At 52.0% G+C, this 26,722-nt stretch overlaps 1 protein-coding gene across 4 annotated transcripts in view; it reads right to left on the bottom strand.

The window, feature by feature from the left end:
• Positions 1 to 17,738, bottom strand: part of LOC138807662 (POC1 centriolar protein homolog A) — a 46,326-nt gene extending 28,588 nt beyond the window's left edge. Inside the window, exons 1-7 of one of the 4 annotated variants that reach the window (XM_069993423.1) lie at positions 17,491 to 17,738; positions 14,207 to 14,291; positions 13,164 to 13,335; positions 11,995 to 12,174; positions 10,922 to 11,029; positions 10,092 to 10,207; positions 4,588 to 4,721 (exon numbers count right to left, since the gene is read on the bottom strand). In XM_069993423.1, coding sequence (XP_069849524.1) covers positions 4,588 to 4,721; positions 10,092 to 10,207; positions 10,922 to 11,029; positions 11,995 to 12,174; positions 13,164 to 13,335; positions 14,207 to 14,291; positions 17,491 to 17,508 — 813 coding nt within the window. In that variant the 5' untranslated portion in view covers positions 17,509 to 17,738. Of the gene's footprint in view, positions 1 to 4,587; positions 4,722 to 10,091; positions 10,208 to 10,921; positions 11,030 to 11,994; positions 12,175 to 13,163; positions 13,336 to 14,206; positions 14,292 to 17,490 lie in introns of those variants that run through there. The other 3 variants (XM_069993426.1, XM_069993424.1, XM_069993425.1) reach the window with 3 other exon arrangements.
• Between the last annotated feature and the right edge of the window lie 8,984 nt (positions 17,739 to 26,722).

The following is a 26,722-nucleotide window of genomic DNA, read 5'->3' as shown; positions in this document are numbered from 1 at the left end:
CCCTTTGCGTAACACTAACACTTGGGCCAGGGCGTGGGGCAGACACCCTTGCAGGTGGACAATAAAGGCCGGACAGATGGAGGAGGTGGAATCTCAGGTAACTTTTACTCGATTCCTGGAAATCTGTGTCATGCTCAGACCTTAAGTTTTTTTTTTTTTTTCTGGTGGTCCTGGGACTTGAACTCAAGGCCTACGTACTGTCTTTGAGCTTTAACTGCTCAAGGCTAGTGCTCTACCAGGTAAGCCACAGTTCCACTTTTGGCTTTTTTTTTGAGTAGTTTATTGAGACTCTTCTCATGGACTTGCCTGTCCTGGCTGGCTTTGAACCATGACCCTCAGATCTCAGCCTCCTGAGTAGGTACGATTTTCAGACATGAGACACTGGTGCCCAGCTACCCTTTAGCTTCTTAAATGAGTATATGGCATTATATTAAGACAAAAGCAAAACAAGCCAGGAGCTGGTGACCCAGACCCAGACCCAGACCCAGACCCAGACCCAGAGTTCAAGTCCTACGACTGACAAAGGAAGGGGGGGGAAGAGAGGGAGGAAGGAAGGAAGGAAGGAAGGAAGGAAGGAAGGAAGGAAGGAAGGAAGGAAGGAAGGAAGGAAGGAAGGAGAAGGAAGGAAGGAAGGAAGGAAGGAAGGAAGGAAGGAGAAGGAAGGAAGGAAGGAGAAGGAAGGAAGGAAGGAAGGAAGGAAGGAAGGAAGGAGAAGGAAGGAAGGAAGGAAGGAAGAAAGGAGAGAAGGAAGGAAGGAAGGAAGGAGAGAGAAAAGGAAGGAAGGAAGGAAGGAAGGAAAGAAGGAAGGCAGGCAGGCAGGCAAAACAACAAAATGATTTTAACCTTGAGGAAAAATAGAAGAGGAACAAAGAGAAGGGAAGAAAACCAGTATATAAGAGTTTCAAAAAAGATGGCCCTTTGCCTGTCTGTCTTTATGGAGTAAACTAAGACATCAAACAAAAGTGTTCTGCGCAGACCCCACCCCAGCAGCCTAGAGCACTCAGAGGGCAGCAGTAAAGAGCAGTCTCATCGGATCGGATCACCAGTGTCCTTGTTCCCCTCTGTTTGTACAAGTACTTGCTATGATGTTTGCCCAAGGATGAAATCACCCCATGACAAATTTCTTAGAGCATGTCAGCTTTGCTAAGCACTGCATGACTCTACAGATTGGACTCTCCAATGGTGACGCCTTTGAAGACCCAGATAAGTGAGGCCCTTGTCCACCTGCTCTTCTCTCCAATGCTCCTGCCCACCAGACGGCAGGCACATGGGCTTCGCAAAGGTCTTCTCTTTCTCCGGGCTCTCTATGTAGTGTCCGCCTCAAGTGAGCTCTTAAGTTGGTGATTTTTTGTTGTTGTTGTTCTTTAAGTACCTTCATTTAAGGCTATAAATCATCTCTGATTATGACTTCAGACCCAAGAAGTTTCTACGATGCAATGTTAATACATCAGGTCTCTGCTTCGGGCAAGGATGTTGCTGAATGCCTAACCTCTGACAACAGTGACCACAACAGCCACCCTGGCACAAGCCCAGCGAGGTGACCTCACCCGCCAACTCCTAACAGCTGGATGCCAGCAGCTCACACCTGTAATCCTAGCTACTTAAAGAAGCTGAGACCTGGAGGATCATGATTCAAAGCCAGACTGGCCAGACAAACTCTTGAGACTTTTGTCTCCAATTAACTATCAAAATGCCATATGGGTGGGGACAGGAGGGAAAAACTGGGAAAAGAGCAAGGGAAGGGGAGACATGGTTCAAAGAGATTTGTAAGCTGGGTGCCGGTGGCTCACGCCTGTCATCCTAGCTACTCAGGAGGCTGAGATCTGAGGATCGAGGTTCAAAGCCAGCCCGGGCAGGAGAGACCGTGAGACTCCTATCTCCAATAAATCACCAGAAAACCGGAAGTGGCGCTGTGGCTCAAGTGGTAGAGCGCTTGCCTTGAGCTGAAGAGCTGAGGGACAGCGCCCAGGCCCAGAGTTCAGGCCCCATGATCGACAAAAAAAAAAAAAAGCTTTATGTTGATTTACACACACACCCTGCCAACAAACAGGATGTCACACATATGCCCCTGAGTCAGAGATAAAAGCTTAGTGACTATCAGACCCATGGGAACATGTGCTCAGACTGCTTCCTCTTCCAGCCCTAGAGGAGGCTCCTGCAGTTAACTGGAGCCTAGCAGGGCCACTGCAATCCCATGAACACAGAATGGCAGTGCGGGCTGCCCCGGGACAGCGCCTGGGCTGCCCCAGCAGCCCAGGACACTTGCTCCTAGCTCTTGACTCTGTGTGCGTGGCAGGAGACAGGGGGAAAAAATGAGTTCTTCTCTCTCTTCTCATCCCTTACCCTTTTCCAAGAAGAGCTCAACCATGTAGACTAACTCTCACTCTGCTGGACATCAGAATAACCCTCCAAAATGAAATGATAGAATAAGAACTCAGGGGAGAGGAGGACAATGGAGGAGAGACCGGGAACTAGTGACTCACAACTATGATCCCAGCTACTCTCAGGAGGCAGAGATCTGAGGATCACTGGTTCAAAGTCAGGTTGGGGCAGGAAAGTCCATGAGACTCTTTATCTCCACCCCCAAAAAAGGCCAGAAGTAGAGCTGTGACTCAAGTGATAGAGCACTAGCCTTGAGCACAAAAGCTCATGGATGAGCCGGGCACTGGTCCTCATGCCTGTCATCCTAGCTACTCAGGAGGCTGAGATCTGAGGATCATGGTTCCAAGCCAGCCTGGGCAGGAAAGTCCATGAAACTCTTATCTCCAAAGAACCACTCAGAAAACTGGAAGTGGCGCTGTGGCTCAAGGCGTAGAACGCACACCTTGAGATGAAGAGCTGAGGGACAGCGCCCAGGCTCAGAGTTCAAGCCCCACAACCGACCCCCCCCCCACCCCCCCAAAAAAAAAGCTCAGGGATAGTGCCCAGGCCCTGAATTCAAGCCTCAGGACTGGCACAAGAAAAAAAAAAAAAAAAAGGCAGAGCCTACCCACAGTCACCCAACACACCAAGAACCACATTTCCCAGACTCCTAACTCATGGCACCCTGCCCGCAGCTCTGCTGACCTCTTCATGGAGTTTCCTACTGCCTAGGCCTTGAGCCTCAGGCATAGGTACTTGGGGTCGGATGATTCCAAGGAGCCATTTCCTGTTCTCCATACCCCCCAAACCCTTAGCTGTCCCTCAGTCTAGTCCTCACATGTCCCGGTTTAACAAGGAGAGGCTCCTGGTCCCCATTTCATTCCTTTGTCATTGCTTTGTCTTTACGCGCTGAGTAATGCACCAGAACACCAGGAATGATATTTTACAACCCACAGGGAAGGGTCCTTGGGCTAAGAGGGGCATCAGCTGTTTAAAGGGCCCTCATAAATGAAAAGAAAAGAAAAAAACAAACACATACACAAAAAGACCCTCACAAAGGGAGGGAAAGTCCTGGGTGATGGCTCGACATGCACCTGCTAGCAGATTTCTCAGAAGTGCTTTTGTTCTATTCAGGGGAGGCAGAAGAGGTAGCAGCATTCACAAGGTCTGAACTGCCCTCCTGGTTCTAAGTACAAAATTGACTATGTGTCAATCTAACTCATCAGTCGGAAGGACTAACAGAAGTAGCCCTCAGGCGGCCGCCACAGTCACCCCAGCCCAGCGTGGCTGCACTTTGCAGCTGGATGTGCTGGTCCGGAGAGAACACCCTTGAGATGCTCCAGACTCCAAGGAAGCAGAAGAAAAGGTCCCGCCCCCACCCCACAGGTCTGGCCAACCAGCTCTCAGTTCCCTAACTCAGAAGGCCACAGGACCCCAAACCATACATGGCTCACAGAGGCTGCTGGCTCAGGACACACGAATACTCCCAGGGCCGCCCTCAGCTCTTGGCGGCCTGACCTGCTCTTCGTGAGGTCTGTCTCCAGGTCACAGGTGGAGGAAGAGACAAACCTGAAATCTCTGGGTTCCACTCCCCCTGCCCTACTTGAGTGTGGTGATTCTATCCCAATGGGACACGGGCCTGATGACCCTGGGAATAACCAGTAGACCAAAGGATGCCTGGGCCTCTGGAGGAAGGATTAATCCATGAGAGAAAATTTGCTAACCATGCTCAGACCCCTCCCAACTTGACTTCCTTATTCCTCTCAGCCAGTCCAGCCAAGGTCACCAGCCAAGGTCATGGGAAGACCTCCATCCTCCCTGCCTCTTGGAGGTCACATCTCTGCACCTCCCTCTAATGCCCAGGCTGTAGAGGGCAATGGCAGGTAAAAGGGACAACCCTCGCTGAGCACCGGTGGTTCACGCCTGTCATCCTAGCTATTCAGGAGGCTGATCTGTGGATCATGGTTCGAAGCCAGCCTGGGCAGGAAAGTCTGGGAGATGTTTATCTCCAACTACCTACTAAAAGGCTGGACATGGTACTGTGGCTCAAAGTGGTAGAGCAAGGAACAGCCTTGAGCACAAGAGTTAGGGGCTGGTGCTCAGGCCCTGAGTTCAAGCCCTAGGACTACAAACAAACAAAAACCCATCAGTTGGAGCTCAGCGATCACACTGGCCTGGAGGCCGTGCCTGGCTCTGTGCCACTCAGCACGGGGCAGTGCCGCTCACCTGATGCCCGTGGAGCGTGTAGAGGAGCCGGCCCTCCATCAGGTCCAGGATCTTCAGGGTTGAGTCATTGGAGGCTGTGATCAGGTAGTTTCCCGATGGGTGGAAAGAGAGGGAATTCACGGCTGCGCTGTGCACTGGAAGGGTGGACAATGGGGTCAGGTGCTGGCTGAGGCCCCTCAGGTGATGGCAGATGTGGAGACAGGCAATCGGAGCTAACGGGCCCTTGGCACACGTCTGTCAGGGTTGCTCAGAAGAGTTGTGGGGAGCCCCAGGTGGATATCCCAGCAGAAGAACACCACCAAGGGTTGGGAGAAGACTGGTCAGCAGAAGGCAGGCAGAGGGAGACAAGGGGATGAGGACACAGATGTGCAAGCCAGGGGAAATCGGGGGATTTCTTCACCCTTTCCCACAACGCTGAGCAGTCAAGCTGGAGGGGCAATTACCCCAACATTGCCGAGACATGTCATTTACGTTGGCATTTTAGGAAAACTAGATGCTCAATGGTAGCATTGGCCTTCAGGAAAGGAGGCGTGAGGGACAGGGTGGCCAAAGGCTAAGATGCTCTCAGAGCCAGTCAGGCCTGGGTTCCCACCCCAACCTCCTCACGGGCTCACCTTAGGAGGCCTTCAACAAAACCCTTGACTGAGGCTGGGAAGGTGGCTCAGCGGAAGAGCATGCTTCGCATGCAGGAGGCCCTAGGTTTGATTCCTCAGCACCACAGAAACAGAAAAGGCCAGAAGTGGCACTGTGGTTCAAGTGGTAGAGCGCTACCCTTGAACTGAAGAGCTCAGGGACAGCGCCCAGGCCTAGAGTTCAAGTCCCACGACCAACAAAAACAAAACCAAAACCCTTGACTGCAGTGAGCCTGTTTCTCCACCATGTTAGGGGTGCTGTGTGCATGCTACCAAGTTAAACTCACAAAGTGAGCCCTAAAACTCAGTACCAGCATGGGACGTCCCTCTCCCTTCCCCCCTGGAGCTGTCCCATGCAACCTGAAATCTTTTCATTGTTTTGTTTTTAATTTTATTTTACTGTCAGGATTGAAATCCTGGTTGTTATTGTTGGTCGTGGGGCTTGAACTCAGGTCTGGGCATGGTCCCTGAGCTCTTTTTGCTCAAGGTTAGCATTTTACCACTTTAAGCCACAGCTCCAATTCCGGTTTTCTGGTGATTCATTGGAGATAGTGTCTCAGACTTTCTTTTCTTCCCCGGGCTGGCTTTGAACTGAGATCCACAGATATCGGCCTCCTGAGTAGCTAGGATGACAGGAGTGAGCCACCAGTGCCTGGCTGCAACTCTAAGTCTTGTTACAAACCCATTAAACCCATCTCCCCACCCCCACCCTCCCCACCCCCACCCCCCACCCTCCCCCCCCCACTCCCCCCCCCGCCAATTCCTGGCCATCTATTCTGGAGTTCCTCATTTTCCAAGACATGGCCATCATCCCAGTTTTGTGGGTTCTCCCAGCCTGAAGCCTTTTCAACCCCTTGGGTCTAAGTGCCTCCCTTGCCCCCCTGTCCCCTGACCGTCTGTTCTTCTCCCAAGGGAAGAGGCGCTTCCTGTGACCTCCCTCCTGGCTCGCCCTTCATTAGTCCTTGCAAAGCACCCCAGCCTCCCACCAAGTCACTCTCCCACGGTTCAGTGAAGCAATCACATTCACGCCTGCGTCACCCACAGAAGCGTGAGCTCCATCAGGCAGGGGCTTGGCACCGACAGGAGTGGGATTCAGAAAGTAGTTGGGGAGGGCTGGGAAGGTGGCTCAGTGGTAGAGCGCTTGCTTTGCAGGCATGAGGCCCTGGGTTCGATTCCTCAGTGCCACACACACAGAAAAAGCTAGAAGTGAGTGCTGTGGCTCAAGTGGTGGAGCGCTGGCCTTAAGCTGAAGAGCTGAGGGACAGCGCCCAGGCCCAGAGTTCAAGCCCCACCACTGACAAAAAAAAAAAAGAAAAAGAAAGTAGCTGGGGAGCACGTGCTGCTGCTGGGTACCCACAATCTCCCGTGGGCTCCACAGCCTTTCCTCAGGGCCAGGGGCCTGTTGTGTGCATGGAATGGGGCAGACCCCTGCAATCCACAGGGCATAGCGCTGTACCACTGCCAATCTGTGAACCTGCCCATCGCAGCCTTAGCGCTGCTGGAGCAAAAGATCCCAGGGCCTTTGTATCCACTGGCACAGGCCTGGTTAGGGAAACCAGTCTGGCTAAGGGTAACCGTGACTTCTGCCAAGCTGGCACTACCACGAAATGTTAAGGGCAGGCCCCAAGCCTTCCGCCTAGCAGCGAGATGCTAGACCAAGCACTGCGGGACCAGTAAACAGTGCTCAACAGAGCCCTACAGGGGTGCACGGAGCCCCACCGACGCCGACCCCGCTGGGTTTTGGGTGAGTGTGGAGATGTGTTCCCAAGGACACTCAGCAGAGCCAGCCAAAACCTGATGTAACACGGTATTTATATCTGCACAACCAGTTCCCATGCCAGCAGCTTCAGAAGGCAGCCAGGAGACGCTGCGAGGGTCTCCGGCTCCTGGAGGAGGCAGAACGTGGGGACCCCGCAGCCCGCACTGCGGTGACAGCCAACCCCCTCCACTCACCAGTAAGACCAGGCTAACAGAGGAACATCCAAGGAGCTGGGGGTTGGGAGGGAGGGCTCTAGGAGCCCCAGGATTTCCCCAGCACCACCAGGGAGTCAGTGTGTGGATACCACACTGGCCTCGCAGCTGGGCAGGCCCAAACATGGAGAAACTTTCCCTCTGAAGGGCCACAGAAACCCTACTTGATGGGCTGGGAATGTGGGTTGGTAGTAGAGTGCTCGCCTAGCATGCATGAAGCCCTGGGTTTGATTCCTCACTACCACATACACAGAAAAAGCCGGAAGTGGCGCTGTGGCTCAAATGGTAGAGGGCTCGCCTTGAGCTGAAGAGCTGAGGGACAGCGCCTAGACCCTGGGTTCAAGACCCACAGCCAACAAAAAAAAAAAAAAAAAAAAAAAAGGAGGAGGAGCTGGGAAGGTAGCTCAGTGGTAGAGTGCTTGCCTTGCATGCATGAGGCCCTGGGTTCGATTCCTCAGTACCACATAAACAAAAAAAGCCAGAAGTGGTGCTGAGGCTCAAGTGGTAGAGTTGCTAGCCTTGAGCAAATGAAACTCAGAGGCAGTGCCCAGCCCTGAGTTTAAGCTGCACGACTAGCATTATATTTTGTTTTGTTTGTTTGTTTGTTTTTTGGTTAGTCATGTGGCTTGAACTCTGGGCCCAGGCGCTGTCTCTCAGCTCTTCAGCTCAAGGCTAGCGCTCTACCACTTGAGCCACAGCGCCACTTCTGCCTTTTCTGTTTATGTCGTGCCAAGGAATCGAACCCAGGACCTCATGCTTGCAAGGCAAGCACTCTACCACTGAGTCACCTTCCCCGCCCCCCATTCCACTATATTTTAATGTTCCTGGCAGTACCAGGGTTTGAACCCAGAGCCTAGTGCTGACCAGGCAAGCATTCTACCACTTGAACCGCACCTCCAGCCCCTCCATAAATGCCAAGAATATCTCTGGGACTTGTTACTCCTAGCTTGCCACACTTTGCCACTGGCTCTCTTTGCCCCCCGGCTTTCCTCCCTGTCTCTGTAGAGATGTAGAGAGGGACTGATTGGGGAGAAGAGGGTCCTGGTCTTTTTTTTTTTTTTTTTTGCCAGTCTTGAGGCTTGAACTCAGGGCCTGGGCACTATCCCTGAGCTTCTTTTGCTCAAGGCTAGCACTCTACCACTGGAGCCACAGTATCAGTTCCGGCTTTTTTCTGTTTCTGTGGTACTGAGGAATCGAACCTAGGGGCTTCATGGGTGCTAGGCAAGCACTCTACCACTAAGCCACATTCCCAGCCAGGGGGTCCTGGTTTTAAAAAACCATCACTGCACAGTACTCCCACAGGGGTTCCACCGCCCATGGGTGGGGAGGGGAAGGGACTAGTCTGTCTTTGTGTTTGTTTTGGTTTTTGTCAGTCATGGGGCTTGAACTCTGGGCCTGGGTGCTATCCCTGAACTCTTCAGCTCAAGGCTAGTGCTCTACCACTGGAGCCACAGCTCCACTTCTGGTTTTCTGATTGGTTTATTGGAGATAAGAGTCTCAGGAACTTTCCTGCCCGGGCTGTTTTTCAACTGTGATCTTCAGATCTCAGCCTCCTGAGTAGTTAGGATGGGAGGCATGAGCCACCAGTGCCTGGCTTAGCCTCCTATCTTAATATCCTGAACAACCTACTTTCCATTGGATGCAGAGCTTTCTGGAAACCCAGAGCTTCCATTTCCAAATCAAGCTTCTAGAAAAGACTAAGCCAAGCCTGCAGAAAAGCCAGCTGAGAGGAGACTGCCACTCCCAGAAGCCTGGGGAAAAGGACGTTCAAGGTATAACAATACAGGCAACTCCCGTGTGAGAATGATGGGCGGAAGAACAGACTCAGAGGCCCTGAGCTGAAGACCCAGATTCTTGGCTTCCCAGAAGCCTGACTGGGCAAGCCTCGTATACGCTGCTGGTGACGTGGGTGGGAGCCCTGCTTGCTGGCCACTGGGCCTGTCACTGGATCATGGACCCATGAGAGCCTGTCAGCCACAAAGCATTCTGGGTTCTGGGACGGAGGCTGCTGCTCAGATGTTTGAACAGTCTTAACGTGGGCTCAGAGCATATGGAGCCTAACCCACCTCTGTGGGTTAGGAAATCACGAGGATTCTCTACACAAGAAGCCAGAGCCAAGAAACACCCTGCTTGGGAAGACCCACTGCTCAGCCTTAGACAAACAAATGGTACCAGCCATGCCTCCGCTGGCATGGAAGGGGGGAGGCGAGGACACGCACCACCCTATCATCAACTAAATGCTCACATTAGAGCCCAAGGGCACTAGAAAGCAGTTGGGAAACAAGTGCCCGGTGCCTGTCCAAATCACCGCCAGAGTCCTTCCTGCTTGGAACCCATCCAATGTCACCAATCGATGCGCCTGATCCCCACACGGGACCAGGACCAGGGTAGAGTGGCCTGTAAGCCTGAAGGAAGAGACAGGCCACGGCCTCTCCAAGTGGAGAGGGTCTCCCAGGCTATTCTGTTCTGCAGCCTCTTCAGAGCATGGGGTGACCCAGGGCGGAGGTCCCCATGTGGGAAAGACCTGCTTCTGGTAGCTGGGCCCTGCCACCTGGTGGTGGTTGTCAGGAACTACAAGTCTGGACCAACCTGGGACAGCAGAAAATGGAGGCACAGCATTGCCCCCGGTTAACAGGTACCTTGTTCCCACTTTGTGCCAGCTGCTCTCTGTTCTTGACAAGAACCAACTCACAGACACCCCCCTCTCCCCCCCCCCGCCATCACCATCCTAGGAGTGACCTGCCAATGCCACATTCAACAGAGCCCATCTTCTGCTCCATGCTGGATTTTTCTCCCCGGCCTTGGAAAGTCGGCCCCAGGCTCCTCCCCGCTTAAGGCCCGTGGTAATGACCCAAACGCCTGGCACATGCGCAGTGCCCCCGTGGCCCTTTTGACACTCACGCTGGTAATGCTGCAGCAGCCGGTGAGTCCTGACGTCCCACAGCTTCACTGTGCTGTCCATGCCCGCGGACGCGATGCACGTCCCGCTCGGGTGGAAATCCACGTACGTGACGAAGCTGGAAAGACAGCCTGGCATCAGTTTAGGAGGTCAGCCCCAGCTCAGGAGGGACACACATCCCCCCACCCCCGTCCCCACCTACACACACACACCCATGGGTCCCTGAGCCCTGAGCACCCCCTTTCTGCCATGTTGCTTTGCCAGGTGGGCGATGGAGAGCAAGAAGCTGGTGAAAATAGTGGGCAGTAGCTAGCAAAGGTGGATTTACTATTCATTTTAAAACAACAACAACAACAAAAATCAGGTGGAAAAGTTGGTCTTCAGACCTACAAGTCAGAGGGCTGCTCTGGGTTCCAGAGCTGCTGGCCCCATCTACCTCCAGACAGGCCAAGTGCCCTCCATGGGCCCACAGGAGATATTCCCAGGAAGGACCCTGGCCTGTGGGTCGCAGCCTAGATAAGGAGGGCAGAGCCTGGCATCCACTTAGGAACCCAGGAAAACGCCTTCCCTTTCTTGTTGAGTTCAACTGCTCATAGACAGACACCCGCAGCGCTAAGAACTACAAAGCGACGAGGTGCAGGGCATGAGATGGCTTGACGCTGAGCATCCCTGTTATCTGTGGATACAGATGAGGGATGAACTCTCCATCCACAGAGCTAACGCGCAGCAGGAGCCGTGGCTGCCGCCCCCACAGTTCCAGCCCCGAAGGCTCCTGGGACTCCTCACACCGGTGCTGGTCACCTGTGGAGGCAGGGGCGCCTGGGAGACTCACCCGCCATGCTCACAGTACGAGTAGACACATTCCCGGCTCGTCTTGTCCCACAGCTTGACCGTCTTGTCATCACTAGCAGACACGATGAGCCGCCCATCAGGAGAGAACCTGAGCCGATGGTCACACTGCCCATTAGCCGACTCCCCCTTGTCCCCCACACCCCTTTTCCTCAACCACCTTCCCTTGGCAGGCCCAGTGCCAGCCTCACTCACAAGCTGGGGTTTGACCCCTGGCTCTGATGCCCTGAGTGCACAGGCGGCTTTTCTGTCTATGAGACAGGAAGGCAGCAGTGGCCACCCTACAGTAAGCATGGACTAGCACAATGTACCCCAAACCCCAGCAGGCACAGCAAGTGGCAATACCTAGCCAGTACCACCTGATGGCAGTATCAGCCTGAGGTCCTCCATCTACACCTGTATCCTCCATCTACACAGGAAGAGGCCAAGCTTAAGAGCAGAGGGGTGTGGCTGTCACCCCCAGCCCCGGGAGACATGGAGATCCTGGGGACCCACCACTCAAAGCCTGCTGTGGGCCTATCACACCATTCGGAAGCCTCAAGACATCTCAGGACTAAGGAGCTATGTAGGCAACAATGAGCCTGACCTGCATCTCCAAAGAAGACAGCTCAATAGCCCCCCAAACCTCTGGCTCCCCAGGACATCGGAACCCCCCTCCTCTGGAGCAACGAGAATGGACACAAAGAAGCTCTGTTGAAGGAGCTGGAATCGCTGAAGTAGGCTTATCTGTGCAGGCAATTTTGGGACCTTGAAAAGTCCTTTGGACACACACACACACACACACACACACACACACACACACACACACACACACACACACACACACACACACACACACACACACACACACACACACACACACACACACACACACACACACACACACACACACACACACACACACACACACACACACACACACACACACACACCACAATTGCTGCTGACATTTTACAGATAAGGAAACCAAGGATTGGCAAGATTAGAGGCCAGCTAAGGGACAGCCTCAGGTCACAAGCAGCTCCTTCCAGGGTCTCCAGACAGGGCAGCGCTCACCTGGCACAGCGGACCCAGTTGATGTGCTGGCTCAGGGAGAAGAGGAACCTCTGGCGATGAGTGGACCACACCTTGACTGTCTTGTCATCAGACGCTGTCACCAGGGACTGGCCGTCACCGCAGAAGTGGACGCTCCTCACTGTGGCTGTGTGTGCACGGAACACGGTGGACTCGCCCTTGCTACAAGGATGGAAACTCGTGGTGGTGACCAAACACCCAGAGACTCATCAAAGCTCTCCCCACCCTTGCGAGCCCCTCCCAATGTCAGTCCAGGCCTAAACCCCTGAACGTCCCCAGGGAAGCCAAAGCACAGAGCCAAGCACCAGGAAGCAACTGGAGCCAGCCAGAATCCCTGTCCCCAGCAGAGAGGAGGGCCCCCACTGAAACCCCGGCCTCTGGAGGCACCTCTTTAGTGGTAGGGCGCATGCCCTCGATCTCGCTGCAAACAGCTCTGGCCCCAAGGTCCTAGACAATGATCAAGACCCTCACAGTCTTTTATTTTGCCAGTCCTAAGGCGCTGTTCCTTAGCTACTTCTGCTCAAGGCTAGCACTCCACCACTTTGAACCACAGCACCATACTGGGTTTCTGGTGGTTCACTGGAGACAAGAGACTCACAAATTTTCCTGCCTGGGCTGGCTTTGAACCATGATCTCAGCCTCCTCAGGGGTGAGCCAGCATTCGGCTCCCCTGAAGTCTTTTTTTTTTTTTTTTTTGTCAGTTGTGGAGCATGAACTCTGGGCCTGGGCGCTGTCCCTGAGCTCTTCAGCACAAAGTGAGCACTCTACCACTTGAGCCACAGCACCACTTTCTGTCTTCTGGTGGTAAATTGGAGATAAGAGTCTCACAGATGTTCCTGCCCAGGCTGGCTTTTTTTTTTTTTTTTTTTTGCCAGTCATAGAGCTTGAACTCAGGGCCTGGGCGCTGTCCCTGAGCTTCTTTTGCTCAAGGCTAGCGCTCTACCCCTTGAGCCACAGCGCTACTTCTGGCTTTTTCTGTGTCTGTGGTACTGAGGAATGGAACCCAGGGCTTCACACATGCTGGGCAAGCGCTCTACCACTGAGCCACCTTCCCAGCCCCCAGGCCGACCCTCGGATCTCAGCCTCCTGGGTAGCTGGGATGACAGGCGGGAGCCCCGGGCGCCCGGCTCCCTTGGAAGTCTTTAACTCACACGTTGGGTACCCAGATGCGGACCGTCTTGTCCCGGGAACCTGAGGCAAGCAAGTGTCCGGAGGGGGAGAAGTTTACACAGGTGACGGTGTCCTTGTGGCCGGTGAAGCGGTAGGCACGGGACTGGGGCTTCATGTGCCAGACCATAAGGCACGAGTCCATGGAACTGCTGGCTGAGGAGAGTGGGAGCTGCCATGACTCTTGGATCTGGGGTCCCCGATCTCGGTAGAACTCTGGGGACAGCTTCACTAGGCTTCCACAGGGCGGGCCATAGGCCCCCTTCCACATTTCCCGAGGGCAGCCCACTTCCGGTGACACACACACCCCCAGTCCGACACCCAGGAAAACACTCATGGGGGGGGGGGTGACAACTGATAGCAGGAGAACACAATTCTCTTGTGTTCTCCCAACACCCTGAGCCAGCCTGACCCAGAGGGCCTTGTACCACTAAAAAAAACTAAAGTAAAAATGGCCCAGTCGTCTGTCAGCAGCTGGAGAGCACCCAACGCAGAGCAAAAAGCGACTTTGCTCCCCTCGCTGTCTACAGCCGATTCCAGATGTGGTCTGCCTCTGGCTGACCACAGAGTAAAGGGGTGAGACTGAACTAGGGGAACCAGAAAGCCCAGTATGAGCCTTCCCATGGTCAATAAAGGGGTGCCCTTCCCCCAGCCACAGCCATAGGATGTGGGGGGAGGGGGGAGGGTCCTGGGTCTTCCCAGCATCCTGCTCGCTCGCTCGGTGCCACATTCACTGTGGGCAAGGGAATCTATGTGGCCACTGGACAGCCCACGCCACACCACACCTTTCCCTTACTGCCCAAGGCTGTGTGACCTTCGCGGCATCCCTGATCTCTCTGAGTTTCGCACTTTTTTTGGTATACAAAATGATGCCCATGAAGGCCAGTGCCCCGAGAGCTGGCAGGTGGAAACAAGATGAGATCTAGACAAAGCACCAGGCTCTGCTCCCCCACACCACACCTCCCAGGGAGAGAAACTATCTTCTCAGCTCCTAGCCAAGGGCCTGGGCCAAGATGCCTTCTCTTACCCAGCTGCTTCGTGTTGAGACTGAAGTCCACGCAGGTGACTGCATCGCGGTGGCCTTTAAAATGTCTCTCCAGGGAGGGGTCCTCCTGCAGGACAGCCAAGGTCAAATGGAAGAGGACAGGGCTTTCCTAGGGTCAAGACTCTTCCTCCAACAACCAGGAGAGGTTAAAAAACCGTTCAAGGTATACTAGAGGTGATAACACAGATGCCTGTAAGCCCAGCAGTCAGATCCCATGCCTTAGGGCAAGGTTACATGGCAAGACTCAGTTTCAGAAAAAAGGAAGTTCCATGTAAGCTGGGCCATCTGTCATCCACGCGACTCAGGAGGCTGAGATCTGAGGATCGCTGTTTGAAGCCAGCTCAGGCAGAAAAATCCCCATGAGACTCTTATCTCGTATTAACCACTGCAAAACTGGAAGTGGCACTGTGGCTCAAGTGGTAGAGCGCTAGCTTTGAGCTCAAAGAGGCTAAGGGACAGTGCCCAGGTCCTTAGTTAAAGCCTCCCAACCGACAAAAGGAAAAAAAAAAGTTCAACATGTGATCTTATATATAGAAAAAGCCTAAGGATCCCATTAAAAACTGCTAGAATAGGGCTGGGAAGGTGGCTCAGTGGTAGAGTGCTTGCCTTGCAGGCATGAAGTCCTGGGTTCAATTCCTCAGCACCACATAAACAAAAAAAAAGTGGAACTGATGCTCAAGTGGTAGAGCACTGGCCTTGAGCTGAAGAGCTGAGGGACAGTGCCCAGGCCCAGACTTCAGGACCCACGATGGACAAAAAAAAAAGAAAAAAGAAAAAAAAAACTGCTAGAATAAATGAGTTCAGCAAGGCAGTAGGATATAAAATCAATACAGGAAATATGCAGTAAATTTCCATAAATTAGCAACGGGTGACATGAAAAATGAAAGTGAGGAAAACTACCCCATCTATGATAAATAATAAAGTACTCAGAAGGCTGAGATCTGAGGATCACAGTTCAAAGCCAGCCTGGGCAGGAAAGTCCGTGAGACTCATCTCCAATAAATCACTAGAAAACTGCAAGTGGAGCTATGGCTCGAGGGGTAGATTGCTCACCTTCAGCTGAAGAGCACAGGGACGGCGCCCAGGCCCCGTTCAAACCCCATGACTGACCAAAAAAAAAAAAGTACTCAGGTTGGGCAGGATGTCACCTCCCTGTAATCCAGGTAGGATTACAGGACTGTAAATTCCAAGCCAGTCCCCCTAAACCAAGTAATAATAATAATAATAATAGTAATAAAAATATTGGCAAAGATGAGAAAAAAAATGGGCTGGAAATGTGGCTTAGTGGTAGAGTGCTTGCCTAGCATGCATGAAACTGTGGGTTCAATTCCTCAGTACCACATAAACAGAAAAAGCTGGAAGTGGCACTGTGGCTCAAGTAATACAGTATAAACCTTGAACGACAACAACAAAAAATCTCAGGGACAGTGCCCACACCCTGAGTTCAAGCCCCAGGACTGGAAAAAAAAAAAAAAAAAACTAAACTAAAAATAGAACTATGCACATGATTCCCCAGCTCTATGGAGGCCTCTGGTGACATCATCCTTATCTTTGGGCTCTATCCAAAGAGAAACAGTAGACCTGTTAGAGAACACTGCTTAGGAAGCCAACAGACAGAACATTCCAGACTCTCCCATCCACCAAAAGCTTGTATTTCAGCCCTTTAGGAGTTATGACCCCCAGCCATACAATGATCTTCCGCAACCTCAGAAAATGGTTTCCAGAGAACCCAGCAACGATTTTTCTTGAGGGTTTAAAAAAAAAAAAAAAAATCCCTGAAGCAGAGCAAAGCCACTGTCACTCCATCCAGAGATAGCAATGAGAACAAAAGCTCCCAGGGCCCTCCGCCCAGCCCCACCCCCTAACACCTGCAGGAGTCCCGCCCCTCCCTCCCCAACAGCAGGTGGAGCGGCAGGTGTGCAGAGAGGGCTTCCAACAAAACCACCAATTCCCCATTCAGCTAAGGAGTGCAACAGGGTGCCAGCTCTAGGCTCAGTGGGCCAGAAGCAGGTTCAGGTCCAGGATGTTTGCAACAGTGGTCTTCTCTCCGGAGTTCCCTATTTATGGACCTCACCAATGACTCCCCACTCCCCAGCGTGCAGAAGGACATCAGTCTAACAGTCAAAAAAGGATGGGGGTGGGGTGGACCAGAGGACTCACGCCTGTCATCCTAGCTACTCAGGAGGCTGAGATCTGAGGATCACGGTTCAAAGCCAGAAAAGTCTGTGACACACAGGCCCCCACCCCCCCCCCAAAAAAAGGCCAGAAGTGGTACTGTGGCTCAGGTGGTAGAGCTCTCCCCTTGGGCACAAAAGCTCAGGGACAGCACTCAGTCCCTGAGTTCAAGCCCCAACACCAGGGGGAATAAAAAAAACAACAAACAAAAAGTCAATGATCTCTGGCCCAGGTTTCCCAGAAACCTAACAGGGCCACAGAATAAAAACCAAACTCTCCTAAAGGTGTTTCCTTTTTTTGGGGGGGGGGGGAAGGGGGGAGCTGGGAAGATGGCTTCGTGGTAGGGTGCTCTTCTCGCATGCGTGAAGCCCTGGGTTCAATTCCTCGCTGCCACACACGTACACACGGGGGGAAAAATCCAGAAGTGGCTGGCCCTGTGGCTCGAGTGGTGGAGCGCTAGCCTTGAACTGCAAAAGCAAGCTCAGGGAACAGGGCCCGGGCCCTGAGTTCAAACCCCAGGACTGGCAAATACATATATATGTGTATATATATATATATATATGAATATATATATATGTATATATGTGTGTGTGCATATATGTATATATGTATATGTATGTGCGTGTGTGTGTTTTGGGGTTCTCTCCTCTCTCCCCCAACTCCTTCCCCTCTGACCTCTCCCCTCTGACCCCTCCCTTCTGACTGGCAAGTGTGGTGTGTGTGTGTGTGCGTGTTTTGGGGTTCTCTCCTCTCCCACCCCCCCCAACTCCTTCCCCTCTGACCTCTCCCCTCTGACCCCTCCCCTCTGACCTCTCCCCCCCCACCCCACCCCTCTGAAGGGGGCCTGGCACTCAGAGAGGGAGGGAGGCTGGAGGGTTCCAGGCCCACCTCCATCCCAGCCATCCCCCCCCCGCCCCCGGCCCGGGGCCTAACCCCGATCCTGAGGCGCACCAGGCCGCCCTGGGCCCGGCCTCGCCCGGCCTCGCCGCCCCGGGCCGCCCTCACCCCGCGCCACCCCTCCCTCCCGCGGCGCTCCCAAGCCCCAAGACCACGACGAAGGCCCCCGGCGACCCGGCCCCTCGGTGGCTTACCTGACCCGGCGCGGCCATGACGGGGCTGAGGGCGCCGGAGACGCCGCCGGGGGACGCCCGGCCGGGCGGCGGCGGCGGCGGCGGCAGTTGCGCCGGTTCAGTTTCCGCGCCCCCCCAACCGCCGCCAATAGCAACGCGGGAAGCGCCGCTTCGCCCCGCCCACCGCAATTAAAGGAGACGTGCCTTCGCTGTGTTTTGGGCCTCCGACGGGAAACGGAACACCTAACAGCGGACACTCTGGCTTCTGCACCCAGCTACGCCAAGCCAGGAGATACACAACCTGAGAGGCTAAAGGCCTCTGCTCGCTGTCACTCATTTCTTTCTGAGAACTTAATTAACAACAACCACAAACCCTGTTGAGGGTTTCACCCAACCGGCGCGTCGCCCTACTTACGTCATGGGGAGCATAGCCTTCTGGGAAATGTAGTCCCTGTTGTCCACACGCTGGAGGTCCAGTCTTGTGGAACTACATTTCCCGAGATGCCTCGGGAGGGGGGCTGTGGAGGGCGAGAGTGATGCTTCAGCGTTAAAGGATCCGGAAGATGTGGGGAACACCCAGGGTTACTGAGGAGCGTTCCTTTGAATCCGACCCGTCCAGAATCTCAACCATGGAGTGGGGAAAAGATCTCTAGGTTCGAATCTCAGTTCTCGCCTGATTTCCTGGCACTTCCGGGATGAAATGCCTCTGCTTCTGTGGACCAGTTTGCTCCTTTGTGATCTGAGGGAATACGATGCAGCCCTGAAAAACTTACAAATGGTATGTCCAAAAGAAGGACAGCCAAGGGGCATGCCTGAAATCCCAGCAACTCTAGAGGCTGAGGTAGGAGAATCATGATGATGATGATGATCATGATCATGATGATGATCATGATCATGATGATCATGATGGAGGAGGAGGAGAAGGAGAAGAAGAAACGGTCCTGGTCCTGGGGCGGCTCAGTGGTAGGATACTTGCCTTGCATGCATGAGGCCCTGGGTTCGATTCCTCAGCACCACATAAAGCAGAAAAGGCTGGAAGTGGCACCATGGTTCAGGAGATAGAGCGCTCACCTTGAGCTGAAGAGCTAAGGGACAGCGCCCGGGCCCAGAGTTCAGGCCCCACGACCGACCAAAAAAAAAAAGGACCTCCCATCACTCGTCCTGGCCAGGCTGACTTGTCCCGTCTCCAACATTGATTAGGATCTGGACAGGCCCTCCCTGAAATTTCGTACCACAGGCATACCTAAGCCTCACCACAAACTATGTTTCTAGATGGGCGAGCCCCAACCAGGTAGGTATGGTAAACTCAGAAACTGGAACGTGGGAAGAGCTGGTATGGAAGAAGACTCTCTCGTGTGGAATTAGAATGTGAACAGATCAAAGGAACAGTCATGCCCAGTTTAATCGTGGTTTGGCACACAATTGGTTCCTTTGTGTTACAAGTGTTCTGGCTAATTTACCTTCCACATTAGAGAATCCTTAAAACTCGACTGCAGTTGTTCAACTCTATTCAAAGGACAGTGTTCAAGTTTTGCCACCAAACTTTCTTTTTGGTTGGTCATGGGGCTTGAACTCAGCGCCTGGGCACTGTTCCTGAGCTTTCTGCACTCAAAAGGCGAATGCTCTACCACTTGAGCCACAGCACCACTTGCAGTCTTCTGGTGGTTTATTGGAGATAAGAGTCTCACAGACTTTCTTGCCCAAGCTGGCTTTGAGCTGTGATCCTCAGATCTCAGCCTCCTGAGTAGCTAGGATGACAGGCGTGAGCCCCTGGAGCCCAGCTATCCATTTAACTTGAGTTGTTTTGTTGTGAGGTGGGGTGTGTGTGTGCCACGTCATGCTGGCATTAGACACTCCTTTCATATCAGCCAGGTGAGGAACTGGTATCATTTGTTAGTCTGGATCGTTTGATAAGCTCATGGGCTTGGTTTTTCTGATATACTTGGGGATGGAGCTGGTACTAAGGGCTTGAACTCAGGGCCTGGGAGCTGCCCCTTAGCTTTTTTTTTTTTTTTTTTCTTTCTCTCTCAAGAATGGTACTCATCACTTGGTTCAAAGCTCTACTTCTGGCTTTTTGGTGGCTCACTGGAGATAAGAGTTTCACCGACTTTCCCACCTGGGCTGGCTTTGAACTATGATCCTTCAGATCTCAGCCTCCTGAGTAGCTAGGATGACACACCAGTGCTTGGCTCAGATATTTTGATCGGCCCGTATATTCTTGTGTTTCTGATCCAATTTGACAAATTCATAGTAGTAATCGTTTATTTGCAGAAATAAGTTGTTGTTTTCAGTCTGTCTCATGGTATATGCTGGACACACTGTGGTGGTTCGCCTGCATAAATAAGACATAGAGCCAGGCATCTGTGGCTCACGCCTGTAATCCTAGCTACTCAGGAGGCTGAGACCTGAGAATCACTGTTCAAAGCCAGCCTGGGCAGGAAAGGCTGTGAGACTCTTATCTCCAATAAACCACCAGAAAACCAGAAGTGGTGCTGTGGCTCAAGTGGGAGAGCTCTCACCTTGAGCTGAAGAGCTCAGGGACAGTGCCCAGGCCCAGAGTTCAAGCCCCACTACTGACCAAAAAAAATGTAGAAGGGCTGGGGAGGTGGCTCAGTGGTAGAGTGCTTGCCTCACATGCACGAGGCCCTGGGTTCGATGCCTCAGCACCCCATAAGCAGAAAAAGCCAGAAGTGGCACTGTGGCTCAAGTGGTAGAGCACTCGCCTTAAACACAGAGAGGCTCAGGGACAGAATCCAAGCCCTGCATTCAAGCCCCAGGCCTGGGGTAAAAAAAGATATAGTGTCATTCAAGTCTTCCTTCATGACGAAGGGGGCTGGAAGGGGAGCTGCGTTTTCCAGGGAAGTTTCTCTCCCCTGGCAAAGCTCACAGGCGGATATGTTTCCCTCTGCACAGGCAACCAAAGCAGAGCACACAACATGGAGTAGGTTTGGTTCCAGGTACAGCCCCCTCTCCACAAACATCCCTGGTCTCAGGAGCTTATACTTTTAGAAAACTGAATTTTAAGCCAGGCACTGGTGGCTCACGCCTGTCATCCTAGCTACTCAGGAGGCTGAGATCTGAGGATCACAGTTCAAAGCCAGCCCGGGCAGGAAAGTCTGTGAGATTCTTATCCCAATGAACTACCAGAAAACCAGAAGTAGAGCTGTAGCTCAAGTGGTAGTACACTGGCCTTGAGCTGAAGAGCTGAGGGACAGTGCCCAGACCCAGAGTTCAAGAATCAAGACCCTCCCACACACACAAAAATAAAAATAAAACAAAGTCAGCCCAGGCAGGAAAGCTTATGAGACTCCTAACTCCAATGAACCACCAGAGAAAAGAAGCTCAGGGACAGAACCCAGGCCCTGAGTTCAAGCCTCAGGACCACACACACATATATACACACACTTGTTTGTGGGATATAGTGGTGTCCCCAGCTCTTGTTCTGGGATGTGCCCATTCATGGGGTGGCAGTCATATACCAGCCCCTGGGCCAGGTTCACACGTGTGTGTGTGTGTGTGTGTGTGTGTGTGTGTGTGTGTGTGTGTACCCCAGGCAGATCCAGGAAGCAAAGCACCATGGGTACTGGGTCACCTGAGTTCAAAATTCAATCTGCTGTCCACTTGGCTGGACCTCTCCAGGTTCAGAGCCATGTCAAATTCCTACGTGGAAAAGGCCATCAAGGTCAAACCAACCGACCCTGGTACATCAGAAAATTCCTGGCAACCTCAAGCAAGGTTACCACTGACATCATACGTAAATTAAACAGGGCACCCGAGCATCTCCGTACCCAAGGCTATTTTACACCGCAATTTTGGCACCATAGGGGAGGGCTGTGTAATACAGCCAACATGGCCACTTGTAAGGAGGGAGAGAGCTGGGATCAGGATACAGGATCAAACAGGTTTGGGGGAACCTCAGTGAAGATTTGGGGCTCTCAGAAGAATGGGTAACTTTGTGTGTTTGCCAGTCCGGAGGTTGAACTCAGGATTTTTTTGTGTGTGTGCTCAAGGTTAGTGTGGTACCATATGAGCCACAGCTTCACTTCTAACTCTTTTGCTGGTTAATTGGAGGTAAGTGTGCTACACACACACACACACACACACACACACACACACACACACACACACACACACACACACACACATACCAAGCTAAGCCTTGAGACCCAAAAAGATTGGGAGTTTGGAAGGTCTCCTCCCCATATGAACTCTCCAAATACTGAGAGTTTTCCTGAAAAGGTCTTATCAGTCCTGGTTTGTTTGATAGGAATTCAGATTTCTATCCTGGATGTAGGCTAATTCTACCCCAGACTTTTTGGAAGCTTTGGGATGGACAAAAAGCCTATGTAAATTATATGTCATTTACTGCTTACATCTATCTGTTTCTTAAGATAAATCAGTTATTTAAGGCTGGGAAGGTGGCTGAGTGGTAGAGTGCTCGCCTTACATGCATGAAGCCCTGGGTTTGATTCCTCAGTACCACATACACAGAAAAAGCCAGAAGTGGCGCTGTGGTTCCAGGGACAGAGAACTAGCCTTGAGCACAGAGAGGCTCTGGGACAGAGGCAAAGATAAAGAAGTTATTCATCACTTGATTAAGGTTGTGCCTCATGATTGGTGCTTGTGACTTCAAGGATATGGTGACCTCTCTTTCTGCTGCAGTACCCTACTCAATAAATACCTTGTAAAATGGAATTTGGGGACCTGAAGCTAGAGCAAGGCTTCAGGCCCCTGGGGCCCCAGACCTCAATCCCACAGTCTGGTGTTCATTACTAGCTTGTCCCCAGTAGCAGTGGGTTGTATGCGACAGGGTAGAATCTCATGGCTGGGTGCTGGTGGCTCATGCCTGTACATCCTAACCTTGAGCAAAAAGGCTCAGGAGACAGAACCCAGGCCCTGAGTTCAAGCCCCACAACTGACAAAAAAAAAAAATGAACTATCCTGCTTGGGCTGGCTTTGAACCTTGATGTGATTGTTAGATCTCACCCTCCTGCGTAGCTAAGATGACAGGAGTGAGCTATGGGTGCCCAGTGTTCTTCTTTATAACTCTGAGGCATTTGGAAATCGGGCCCCAGACCCTTGGAAGGGGGGTTGGGGAGGGTAGACCTACCCTTCTCAGAACCTTCTAGCTTCGGTCATGAGATAACCTAGGAAGCCCTCAGGGTCACCTGATGCAAAGCTGGGTGAGTTGAGTTCATCCTGTTCTGCCTTGACCTCTGAATGGGGAACAGGACGTGCTCAGGGCAGGTCTCTCAGTTCAGCACTGATAACATTCTAGAAGACTATAGGCCCACTCCTCTCTGCCTCAGTCGGTCCTCAGACAGAAGGGTGCTAGTTCTGGCGTGGGACCACAGTGTCCCCGCCCCCTTTGCTTTATCCTGTGCATTTGTCCCGGCTACTCAACCCTGAAAGGCCCCCACCCATTGAAAAAGCATTTCAAGCCCACAGTCAACAAGATGAAGTCTTTCTGCAGGGAACAGAGACGAAGAGGGGAGTCAGGACGGGACTAGGGGCTCACCCCTATCATCCTAACTCCTCACTGAGGCTAAGATCTGAGGGTCATGGGTTCAAAGCAGACAAACCCATAGGGTAGAAACTTTTCTCTCCAGCTAGCCAGCAAAAATGCTGGAAGAAGTGTGTAATTCGAGGAGTAGAGCTCCAGCCTTGAACTAAAAGAAAAAAACAACACCAAGAATGCAAGGCCCTGAGTTCAAGCCCCAGTACCAGCACACACACACACACACACACACACACACACACACACACACACACACACACACACACACACACACACACACACACACACACACACACACACACACACACACACACACACGGGCCTCCAGCTGCTCTGAAATAGGATCAGTGATCTCTTGAGTGTAGAACAGAACAACCTGAGAAGTTTTCATTAGTCAGAAACCCTGGGGGTGGACATTAGAGCTATGAGGTAAGGCCCTTTCCTCCCCCAGAGATCGCTCACAGGACATAGCAACAATGCTGTGGTTTTTATTTGGTTTTTGTTTGGTTTATAGTGCTAGGAAGCCAGGGTATCACTTACACATGGTCAACAAGCACCACTCAACTATAATCCCCAACCCTCAAGTGCTTCTAGAAGACACAAACCCTGTCAGACCCCACCAAATGCTCTGAGAAGAACTGGTTTTGGGGGCTGGGAAGGTGGCTCTGTGGTAGAGTGGCTTGCCTAGCATGCATGAAGCCCTGGGTTCGATTCCTCAGTACCACAGAAACAGAAAAATCCAGAAGTGGCACTGTGGCTCAAATGGTGAAGAGCCAGACTGACCCCATCTTAAAGATTAGGCGCCATTCTGTGGGCATCACCAGAGAGTGACCCCGTGTGCAACTATAAGTTCCCAGAAAAAAAAAAAACACAAAGAACTCACCCCAGTAACAGCAAATTAGCAGTCAGGTGGAAAGTCCCCAAAGTTTCAGATGTTCCTAATAGGTTGCAGGTAGGCCCAGGTCCATAGCCAATAGAGACCAAGCTAAGTTTACTTGGTAAATATCAACCGATCATAAATCTGAAAACCCCTACCCTTGATATATGGGCAATAAAAACCCCTCCAAATCAGAAGTCGGGGTTCTCAACTCTGACCTACTGCGTCGGTGAAGGTTGTAAGTCCAGGCTCGAGCCTGCAATAAATGACTCTTTTGCTATTACATCGATTCTGGTCTCTGGTCTTCCAGGGACTCAAGAGCGACCACAACATTTTGGGGGGCTCATCCGGGATACCCTCCTAAGCCCACCCTGACACCATGGTCAGAATCGGGAACCGGCTGGTGAGTAGGTGCCCTTGTCCCCTTTTCGTGTCTGTGTGTCCTGCAGGATTGGATTTTGAGTTGGCATAGAAACCTTGGCAGATGCACTATAAGGTCGCCAACGGGGGTCTGTGGGAGACATTCCCAAATCTCCTGGGAACCGAACCGCCCTAAAGTATTGACAAGTAATGATTATTTTTTTATTCTCCTCTTATTCTTCTTCGATTTGACAACACAGGAGGAACTAACTATGAGAGTAGATCTCCCTGGGTGTCTGTTACTTTTGGTTTGGCTTTTCACGTCATGTCTCCGTGTGTCTTTGCTGTTTGTCAAATTGTACTTGGGGCGACTGTTCAGACTGATGTAATCATGGGACAGACTCAAACTACCCCCCTCTCCCACCTGGTAACCAATTTCAGGGATGTGAGGGAAAGGGATCACGATTTCAGTGTTGAAATTACAAAGGGAAAAACGTATTACTTTTTGTAGGTCTGAGTGGACCACCTTTGAAGGAGGGTGACCCCCGCAGGGCACTCTAGATAGAAATACCATACTGAAAGTTCAAACAGAGGTCTTTTTTCCAGAATGAAGTGGACATCAGGACCACATTCCATATATTTTGATTTGACAGGGCCTGATAGTGGAATCACCCTTGTGGCTGACCTCTTTTTTGACCCTACAGGCATCAGAAACAAAAATCTTGGTGGTTAAGGAAGCCAAACTACTGGTACATCATCCCTCTGCTCCTCTGTATCCTGTTTTACAGGGAGGAACACTGGGGGAACTTTTCTTCACTCCCCCTCTATGTCAACCACCTCCCCCAACCCCTCTTGAGCCAGGAACACCTCCCTCATCAGATGAAGGAGTATCTGCAGGAGGAGGGAGTTTGCAGTGGCAGGGGAGGGGGGACTAAAGGGAGGGCGCAACGGGCCATTAAGTCCATCACAGGTTGATCCAACCATGGCCTTACCACTGGAGGAGATCGGATCCCCCCCCCCACCATGCTACCAGCAATCCACAGCTCCAATACTGGCCCTTTGCTACCAGTGACCTGTATAATTGCAAAAACCAAAATGCCAGATTTTCAGATAACCCAAAAGATTTACTTTCTCTCTTAAATAGTGTTATGTTCGCCCACCTGGGATGACCCCCCCTTTGAAATTCTGTTTGGAATTCCCCCTTCTATTATCTCTAACCTGCAATCCCACCTGTTGACTGAGTACGCTGATGATGAACTTTTATCTTCCCTCCAAGTCCTGCAGTGGTCCACTAGGAGATCTGGCCAAAACTAAAGGCCCTTTACAAGACTGGGACCTTGACCAGAGCCTCACCGCTTCCCACCAGGAGACTGGGTCTATGTGAAGCGCCATTGACAGGGAAACCTGGAAGCCCATTGGAAGAGACTTTATTTACATCATGGTGCTGACAATGCCCACCACGCTCAAGATCAACAGAGTTTTGCCACCTGGATGCACTTCACTCGCGTCAAACCAATGGACCCTTTCCCAGCGAGAGAAGACTACCTATCTCAGTGGCAGATTAGCTGCAATAGAGACCATCCTTTAACCTTAAATTATGCCACAGAAAAACTTAGAATGCTAATGTTGTTGATAATAGCTATGCTCCTTGACTACAGCAGTCCTAACCCCCACCACCCATATAACTAGACTTGGACTGCCAGCAATCCTGAGACAGGAAACAGGTTGATCCTGGCTTCTAAAATAGGGCTATTGCTTTGGTTTCCTGATTTGGTTTTTGACTTATGCCAATTAGCAGAGGGATCTTGGTCCTGCACTAGCTGGACTAGACAAGACTCCTACCCAGAGTGTAGATGGAGAAGCTGGTACGTATATCCGGGGTGCGGGGGGGAGGGGAAATGGACGGAACAATGCGGGGACCCCACTGATGATTACTGTAAGAAATGGGGGTGTGAGACAAGTACATATACCTATTGGGCCAGGGAAAGGAGGAGACCTTGTTATTTTTACCAAACCCAACGCTCAGGACTCCAAGATCAGAGCCCAATTTACATCCAAAGCAAAGAGTACTGGAGGATGGGACCTAGGAATATCTTGGGGGACTCAGGCTCCACAGACCTGGTGGTAACCACAAAGGGATCCTCCCGACTCTTTAGGTTTTTTTAAATTACCAAGTCATGCCCCAGCCGTGGTAGGCCCTAATATATTGTTGGAGACCGCCTCAGACAGAAAGCCTGAAAACTCAGCCCCCCTACCCACAGCCCACGGTTACCAAAAACCTCTGACACTCAAGCCCGAACAGGCCTGGAGACATAGGCCAGAGCTTGAAAATGAGCCAGACCAACCCTTGGGGTTCCCTGTATGGAAGTTGTTAGTTAATACCTATGTGGTCCTAAATCAGACTAGCCTAGACAGCACAGAATCCTGTTGGATGTGTTATGATGTACAGTTCCCTTTATCCAAGGTTCTGCATTGGTTAAGGAACGGGTAAATAGTGA

This window comes from Dipodomys merriami, unplaced genomic scaffold (assembly GCF_024711535.1).
Source record: "Dipodomys merriami isolate MVZ:Mamm:240054 unplaced genomic scaffold, mDipMer1.0.p SCAF_427, whole genome shotgun sequence".
Lineage (NCBI taxonomy): Eukaryota > Metazoa > Chordata > Mammalia > Rodentia > Heteromyidae > Dipodomys > Dipodomys merriami.
This window is presented reverse-complemented; position numbering and strand designations above follow the sequence as displayed.